Source organism: Pygoscelis adeliae, unplaced genomic scaffold, assembly GCF_000699105.1.
Source record: "Pygoscelis adeliae isolate BGI_AS28 unplaced genomic scaffold, ASM69910v1 Scaffold432, whole genome shotgun sequence".
Lineage (NCBI taxonomy): Eukaryota > Metazoa > Chordata > Aves > Sphenisciformes > Spheniscidae > Pygoscelis > Pygoscelis adeliae.
Window position 1 is genome coordinate 22665 of NW_008824289.1, and position 9255 is coordinate 31919.

General features: G+C 42.5%; 1 protein-coding gene across 1 annotated transcript in view; it reads left to right on the forward strand.

Moving 5' to 3' along the window:
* The window catches only part of CTNNBL1 (catenin, beta like 1), a 64830-nt gene that overhangs the window by 8292 nt on the left and 47283 nt on the right, over positions 1–9255 (forward strand). The window contains exon 2 of the mRNA XM_009318751.1: positions 6924–7112. Coding sequence (XP_009317026.1) covers positions 6924–7112 — 189 coding nt within the window. The remainder of the gene's footprint in view (positions 1–6923; positions 7113–9255) is intronic.

Sequence of the window (9255 nt, forward strand, 5' to 3'; positions counted from 1 at the left end):
GAAAGAGGAAAAGTTACCTTCGGGTTTCAGAAGCGCCTCGTAATCTTTTCCCAGTGGCATCAAAACACTCTGGAGTACGGCTGTAAGAACAGTCTGTCTTTGGGAACGCCACTAGGCTCCTCCTTGGTTCAGCGCCAGGACGTTTTCTTCCATGGGTGGCTCTGTCTGTCTCTAACGTCCTTCGTCCGTTTGTGGGGTGCTGACAGCAGAGTCCTGCCGTTCTGAGATCTCCTCTACTTCTGTATTTCTCTACCTGCCCTTTTTTCTAGTGATTTTTCAGTATCAAATTAGAGTGGTTGTTTGTCACGTTCCTTTAATTCTTTGGTCTTCTCTGCCTCAGTTACGGTTAATGATGCTGTCCGTTACTTGTTTTGTATTTACACCTAAGGCGCAGAAAGGTAAACCTGTGTTGAACTTCTGGTTAAAAAATTACAACAAACAGGCTCTAGTTTGGCTTTTGTTCGTTGTTTTTTCTCTTGCTCTGAAAATGTGAAGTCTGCAGGATTCTCTGCTCTGGAGGAAAGCACACATCCACTTTGCTTTGGTCACTTTGATTTCTGCGCAGCTTTCCGTTGGATGAGGCTAGAGGTAAAGAAAATGCTGCTTAGCTGCTGGGTATTACAATTTTAATTTCTTTCCTTGCTGCTGAAATTATTTTTAGCTGCGGGACAAAACATTCTGCAGCTTTCAACCAACTACTGAGATTGTTCCTGAAGGTGTTGTCCTCCCTCTGCGCTCTTCTGGTCTCTCACCTGAACACAGGTGGCTCCTCTGTCAGCAGATGAGATAGCGCTGCAGAGTAAGTGTTGGACTTCAGTGTCAGTGAATTCAGACCTCCAGAATTGGGTGAAACGGTGAATACAGGTGAAAGGAGTGGAGGAGCAGAAGGCAGATGAATAGCTCTGATTCTGAGAAAATGAGATTCCCTTCTGTGAGGGCGCTTCTGGCTGAAAGAGAGAAACAAAGGTTGGAAACAGCAGGTTTCGCTGCCTGCCATCCTGCGCGGGTCAGGCGTCTGCCACAGCTCTGTCAGGGAAGTGCCCTCCTGTATCGTTTTTGGAAATGTACATTCTTGTCCACTGAACGTGTAAAATTCAGAATAATCAGACTTCTGCCGCGCCTGTGCCACAGAGAGGATGCTGACTTGTGCGTGGCAGATAAATTAAGTGAGCGTTGCTCCAGGCTGCCTGCTGTACCCAGCTGACGGGCTGCTGCTTCTGGGAGGAGGATGGCTCGGTGGCTCATAGAACAGCTCCTGACCTGCTCCACTTTTCAGTCTGGCGTTGTAAGGTTAACTTAGGCGCAGGTCTGGGTGCTTTCCCGCTTTGGGCTGAGGAGCGGGCTGGCTCAAGGTCTCCTCATTCATCCTCGGTGCAGGGGTGGCACCGGCTGTCAGAGGGGTGGGCTGGATGATGGGTGGTGCGCACCTCCGCTGTCTGATTTTAATCTCTTGCTGCAAATGGGTCGGTCTTCTCAGCTTCCCTCAGCGCAACCCAAAACAATTGCTTTTCTCTTACGTTGTTTTGAATTTGCCTCCTCTAAATGCCTAATCTGTGCCCTTGCTTAATCAAGAAGATGTTGTTCCTCAGTGCCAAACTTGACGTGGAAGATTTCAGGCACTGTGCCACCAATTCAGCACCAAGTGTCTGTCAGAGTGGGAAAAGGAACCTCTTGCAACAAAAAATACAATTAAACAGCACCTGGCAGTTTACAGAAAGCTCAGGAATCCATAAACTTTATGTGTTGTTGCAAAACAGTTGCAGATGGTCTAAACTGATGATTAAATATTGCTGCTGTTCTGCCCAGAAAGACTGTGCCCAGATCCTCTGTGTCCGGCCTCCGATTACGGAGGGTAATTAAGGGGACAAAGCCAACTCCGGTTATTTTCAGAGATCTCTTTCAGTTGTCTGGGGAGGGAATAAGGGAGATTATTTTAATTCTCATTAAATGCAGGTTTCACCACTGTGAGTGATCATTACAAATTGCTAATTTTTTAATGGAGTATTAGTAAAATCAACAGAAGGAGCAGTAAATAATGGGATAAGGTCTGACTTCGCCGAGCTGGGCCATCTCCTTGCGGTTTGTAGTGGGATGGATCTCCGCATATCAGTGGAGGCGCATGATAACTTCTGCTGCTGGTATAGATAATTTCCTGTAAATCTGCAACGTAACGGATGCATCTGATGGCAGAGGCAGCTCAGCCGAGCAGGTTGTTGACTACTTACAGCCTTATTACCCTGGTAGCTCTTGTCCTGCCTGCGGGTTAAAACGAGGAGCCGTCACCGGCTCAGCCGCTGGCCCGCAGCGCTCGGCTCGGCTCCTGGTGAGTGCAGGCCCCACGCTACAGAACCTGTGTTGGTACACTAACGGGGTTGCGAGTGAGTCTTTAGCTTACTTTTCGATGTGTTATCTTTGGCCACCGAACCGGAGTGTGTGTAAAAGCCTGTCGAGGCAGATCCCTGCCCTGCGCACCTCCCCGCGGGGGTCCCGACGGCCGTGCTCCTCGGGGCAGTTTGGAGCCTCATGGGCAAGTCTGGAGAGGACAGGGGTTCATTCCCTCTGGAAGTAATGGTCTGTATCCGTGTAGATGCAGTGCGCATCTTTCATTTAATTTGCCTCAGTTTGTGCGATTTTGGAGCTCTTGAGACTTCCTGAGATTTCTGGGTTTTCCTGGTAGTTCCAGTTTTTAGCGCTCAGATCCTGCACCATCTAGAAGTGTCGTGCTTCAGGAAGAAGAAAACAACGAAAAGTAAGATTGATAGTAGCCTGGTTTATCACAAATGTTGGAAACAAAATTAAGAAGTTAGTGAAGATACCTCTGGAGATTTGGGGCTTGCTTTCAGGAGTCCTAAATTGACGGCTAACGCGGAGCTTTCTGCAGTGGCTCTTCTGAGCAGGCTGCAGCCGGCTGAGATGTGGTCACTGAAGAAGCTGCATCACTTATGAAGATTTATTTCAGATTTCATTAACAAATAATTTCTGAGCTTCACAGTAACAAGGTTACTTACAAAGCAGATGTCTTAGTAATACGAAACTCCATTACTGAGACTTCTTTAAACCTTCCTGATGTTCGGAGAAGGCTGGAAGCAATCAGGGGCCTAAACAATATGTCTTCAGATTCTATGGGATACTTAATCCTGATACTAATGTGCAGTCACTGCTTTGAGGGAGACCAGGCAGGGGCCCTGGGCGGATCATTGTTCTTTGATTTAGGACGTAACGTCTCCCGCCTCCACCGCACGCGAGGCGGGTGCTGTTGTTTCTGCGGCCCGGACGGAAGGGCAGGCTCTGTGTTGCGTGTCCGTGCGCAGGTGAAGACCCATGTCCGGTGTGTATTTCTCAAGGAGGTCTGGGACCCCGGCTGTAACAGCTTGGGATGGGTCAGTTAACATCCAGAGCAAACACAGCTGAAGGCTGGAAGAGAAACAGAAAGATAATTCTTCCCTTGCCAATCACCAGCTTTTGTTTACTTTGTTGTATTTTATAAATGTCATTTTTTTTAAACCCTTTTGCATTCGTTGTTTTTTGTGTGATGATATCAGTGTTAGATTTAAATGAAAATGTCTTCTGAATAAATTACCGTGAATGCACTGCATTCAACAGGAACAAAATTAAGCTTAACTAACAAAACAATTTAAAAATGCTTTTCTTGTGCGTTTTCTAATGAATTCCATCTTCTTGCCAAATGCACCTTAGCACAACTGAGTAAAAAACCCCACATTTTATTTATCAAATGATTAACTTTCCCTTTTCTACCAGCAAGCAAAACTTGTGTAGATGTGTGTGAAGCTATGAAACTGTTTAAATAAATGTGTTTAGACACAATATATGTGTTTGCTTGGCAAAATGCAGCAGTCTCAGTGTAACAATGTACGTGCTTAATTCTTGTTGGTTGGTAACAGTCCTTTAGAAAATACAAATGCAAACCAAAGATGAAAATCAATGAACAGAAGATAATGCTTGCCTTAAATCAGTTGTTCGTGACTGTGCATCTCTTGTGAAATGAGCAGAAACCCAGGTGTTTCACTTATGCCTTGATTTCTTAGTTTTAATAATGCTGGTTGGAAAACTGCAATATTCTTAGTAAGGTTTTGCATAACATCAATAACGAGAGGAAAAACCTTAATGCCTGCTTAATAGCGTTTGCCCGGGAATTCAATTACTGTCTATTGCCAATATGTTGGCAGCATTAATAATTGCATGCTGGGCACTTCCATAATTTATCATAATGATTCCTGTTATGTATTATAGAAGATTTCTCCCCCCCAACAATGTATAAATACAAAAAAGGATAAAATAATTGAGATTGAAACAGAGTGTAAATTCTGATACTAAGGATTGTGTACTCAGAGGAAATGGGGTTGGTTTCATGATGGAGTTTTAATTTAGATTTTGTTCTGGTGATATAGTCCCTTCCCATAGTACATTACTTTGCGTCTGACAAACCACCAGCTCCCTCGGTCCCTCATTACAGCTGCAGTCTCACTGAGGTTTTTGTTCCTTTTTTAATGTTTAGAAATAAGAGTGAGGAATGAGATTCTGACTCCTTAAATTAGGAACATCGAAGGCAGATCTTGTAGGGCTTTTCACTGTAAATTTCAGGACTTCTTATGTCACTAATTTCTGTATCTGTGTTTGTAACATTAATCTGTCGAAGGTGGTTTAGGATGAATTGGGTATTATCGAGGAGTAAGTGGAAGGACATAGGAAGGACAGAGACCTGTGTGCCATTAAGGGCGCTGAGTAAGGAATATGTATTTACCAAAGTGTTTTCCTTAGATGATGTCATTTAGAAGAGCACATTGAGTTGCTGATTACTTGGGGAGGGTTTGAATTACTCGTTGTTGACAATGACGCATTTGTTTCCAAATGGATCTATGTGAAATTATATTTTAATGTACCTAGAAGATAAGTAATAGGAATCTGCTAAAAAAAAAAACTAAACCCCAACAACCTCCCCAAAAAACAACCCCACAAACCTTCAAGCAAATAAATTTTTCATTTCAAAGAATCTCCAGGTATGCTTCTGCTTCATGGCTATTGAATTATGAGCTGAGTAACTGCTTTAAAAGTGCACGGGAACACTTTAGAAGAGTTTTAAATCAAGAACATACCATCTGTAATGGGAACAGCGGAGAAGAGGTAGGCAGAAAGGAGATAGATAACTGAGTTTGAATAGGTCTAGCTGGGAGCAGGCATCTAGAGCTTTGATTTGTGCTAATACGTTGTCTGGGAAACTTGATTCTGCACCTTCCTCAAAGTGGTGACAACGTGGTAACCCTGAAAACACAACGTGATCGTGGTCAGTCAGCTGTCCGGTTTGCCTCTCATTGTAATCCACACTTCAAGTGCTTTCCCAGAGGTGTGTGTGGGGGTGTGTGTGTGTCTTTTTTGGGTTTTGTTTTTTTTTTTTTTTACATCTCTCCTGAAAGCCTTTTTCTTGAGAGCAGAGTTTGCATTTGATAGTTTTTCCTTTATATTGAAATAAATATGTAAATGCTCTCTGGGTTGTGCAGAGAAGCAGCCATAGCTGGTCTGCATCATGCGCATCGTAATTGAATCACAGCGGGATTGCCTGATGAGCCCGAAAGATTTATTGTCCTTCGGGGATCAAAAGTTCGCAACCTGCTGGGGAGCTGGTAATTCCCACCTTGACACCCACACTCGTGCTGGACCTGGCAGGAGAATGACACTGTTGCCTGTTCCCTCTGCGTCTTTCTTTCTTTGAATCAAAACCGAGGAGAATCGAAATCTCAGTTGAAAAGCAGGTCTTATGTTCATGAAAGCATGATGTGACTTTTATGGTTTTAGACAAAGGGTCCCACAAAGCAGAACAGTGGGGTCTTCCTGCCAGATAATGTTTTATGAAATAGGCTGGACAAATGCTAGACCTAGCGGGGTTATGAAATCCTCTACCAGGCAACTTGAGCAGCTGATAGAAAGTAAAAATATTTTTCTTACTGTTTTCATTGTTCTTAGCACACAGGCTCCTTTTAAATAGTGAAGAATTAAGCTTTGTTTTCCTGTAGTTATAGAGCATGGAGTACTCCTGTTCCAGCTTGGTTATCCTTCAAAAAAATATGAGAGACCAAGTTTAATATCCTTGTAGTTTTTGAAGGGAGAGAGTTTTTCCTTTTATTGCAAATCCTTTCGTCCCTTTTTGCCTAAGTTAAAACATGGGGTTAGGGTTAATGGACTTTTTCTTGTCCCTGGCAACTTACCTTTAATTTTGACGATTAAATAGAAAATGTAGAATAAAATAATAAGTTGTTCCAAGCACACCGTAAAGGTACGGGCACTGCTTAATCTGGTGCCAAGCCCCTGCGGAACTGCAGCAAGCAACAATACTCCAGCCCTGCATACTCTAAATTAGGCTTTGATTCTGCATTCAAGTGTCAGCAAACTAGACAGAAGGATGGGGGAAGTCAATGTGAATTAGGATGCACACAAGAATTCAATATAATCTCATATACTAGGTGGGTAAAAATTATCTTTCACTGCTATCTGCTTGAGCACATTGGTTTTCTGTCTGTAAAACGTGAGGTTGTCTCAGCTGACTTAGCTGATTCCAGATCCTTAAGATGGCCAGCTGTACAGCCCCTGAGCAGTTCAGTTTGGCCACTTCTTGTCTTTGAAATACTAGTCCTTGCTGCCTACGAAGATATTTTCCCGTGAATCGTGTTCATAGATCAAACAAGGTAGGTTGTTGACATAGCTCTTGGCAGAGCCATTCATCTACTCATGTGATGTTCCACTTCACTAAATTAATTTCCTTTCCAGTTTTCAGAGTTGTTAAGCGTTGTGTAAGCATGTGTTTTAAACAACCTGTAAGAATTTCCTCAGTATGTCTTGTAATATTGGTGTTCTGGTTTGCAAGCGTCACAAAAGACTTGTATTCATTCATCTTATTTCTCTGACTTTAGCCTAACAGAGGGACAAAAAGACCCCGTGATGAAGAGGAAGAAGAAATCAAAGCACGTCGGAAACAAGCTAGTGCACGAGAGCACAGTCGTCACAGGGAAGAGGAGTCTGTTGCGCTAGAAGAAACTGATGATGATAAGAAGAAGCTTCTTCAGATAATTGAGAGGGACGGAGAAGAAGAGGAGGAGGAAGTAAATCACTAGTGTCCTGTGGGAAGGGGGAGGCAGTGGGAAATAAGCAAACATGAAATCACTTCTCTGTGATTTCCATTTCTTACCATGTAGATGATGAGACTAACTGGTGACTTTCACATGCCTCATACAGCTTAAGGTTATGGTTTTACTTTCCTGCCCTGCAGGGTATTCATTAATTTCAGACGGGCTTCTCAAAGATATCCTCTGAAGGTTTAAAGAGGGGGGGCAAAAGGGAGAGGGAAGGGAAAGCTTTCAAGTCTAATCTCTGTTTTAGGATGAGAATACCTAAATCACCGTCTAAAATGTATCTTTAGGAAATAGTTTCTGTATTCTAACCAGTTTCCTAACTCTATTATTCTCCTCAGTACCCCCAGCCATGCAGCTTCTCCCACTCTCCCCCTCTTTGTAGCTGTGCAGCAGCAGCAGCAGCAAATAAGCAAACATTCTTCTATACAAGAAAGGTCTTGGGTCAGAGGAGGGGGGTAGCAGCTGTCGAGGGTAAATGATTTCAAGCCTTGGAGACAGAAATCCAATGCAGCATTTGCCTTTCTGCCAAGGGCCAGAGAAAAGATCACTTTATAAATGTGACACATGGATTGGTATAAATCTAGAAGATATTTGCTTCCTGCTGCCTGTGTCCTGTTTGATAAAAAAACAAGTGATATTCACCACTGCAGAATCATGTAGGTTTGTAAAATATCATTGTCCTTTGTATACAGCATTGCTAGCATTCATCTCTGAAAATCTCCCTCGTTTTTTTGATGTTGAGCTATTGCTATTACGGTTGTTGCTGATAGCAGAGAGAGATAATGCAGGATTTCTGTAGCATTTGAGCTCCAGTGAGGATGAATGGACGTAGCCAAATGTCCCCTTGACTGGCTAGAGTCTTGTGGGTTCCTGCAGTGTACAAGTCCCTCGTCTTTGTCAAGTGGAGTTCTCCCATCCAGACATTTTAAGGGCTGGAAGTCCAAGGTTTCTTTAGAACCAAAATCTCTTGTTTATTATCTTGGAATGCAGTTAATGTAAGCGCCATCAAAATGTGCTTTGTACCAGTAAATTTGATGGAAGGAAGCTGATCTGTAGGACGCTGTAATACTGAATGCAAATTAAATACAAGATACAAAGCCGATCCTAATGGAGATATTGTAGTGATATACGTTAGAGAAAGCAAAGAATCACATAAAATAGAGGGAAGCAGTGTCAGCATGCGTGACACTGTCTTTGTGGATTGAAATCCCATTGGAGGAAGAATATGGTTTGGGCACTGTAGTATTGATCACCTGAATGGGATGGTAACATGAGTGGAATGGTGCTAAGACAGGTTGGGCTTGAGAACGTAGGAAATCCAATAATAACGGAAGAATTGGACTGGTGTTATTATTGCAATGGAGTCTGCTGAAGAAACAGAAAATTTCTCTCTCGTACAAGATTGCTGCTTAAGAGTCACTGGCCAAAGAATCTTCAACACCAGAAGCAACTCTTGATTTAATCCTGAACAGGAGATGGGACACAAAACTTGGCTTAAGATGTGAAGGGGTCTGGTTTGTTTTTTGTTTTGAGAACTTCTCTTTAATAGTGATTGTAACATAGTCAAATAGAGGAGAGGGAAGAGGTTACACAAGAAAATCTATATCATCAATGTTTTATTAAAAGAAGTACATTAAAATCGTGAAACAAGGAAAATAACAGAATTGTGTTTGTAGGTGTCAGGGAGGTAGCTAAAGTTATATTACTGCTGTACAGTAAGCGTATAATGCCAACTGAGAAACACCTTAGAAGAATTTAAAAAATAAAAAGAAAGTACTAGAGTAAAATATTGGGTTTTTTTTTTTTTTTTCTTTAGAAAAAGACTTTAAAATAGAAGTGAAAGCTTATCCAAGTGAGGAAAATACAAAAGAACATAAACTCAGGGCTGTTAAATGTAGACCTACAAAAGAAACAGCACAATGGACTTCTGAAAAGAAGCTACCCATGGGTGTAAACTGCTAATGCAGATTTACTCTAATATGTCAGAAGCAAAACCCGTCAGTACGCGCTGATGGTGCCAGGTAGTAACAGGTGTAAAAGAACAGCTAAGGAAGATGAGCCATTGCAAAACCGGGGTTTTTTTGTTCATTGATACTAGGTTTCAGAAAGTGTA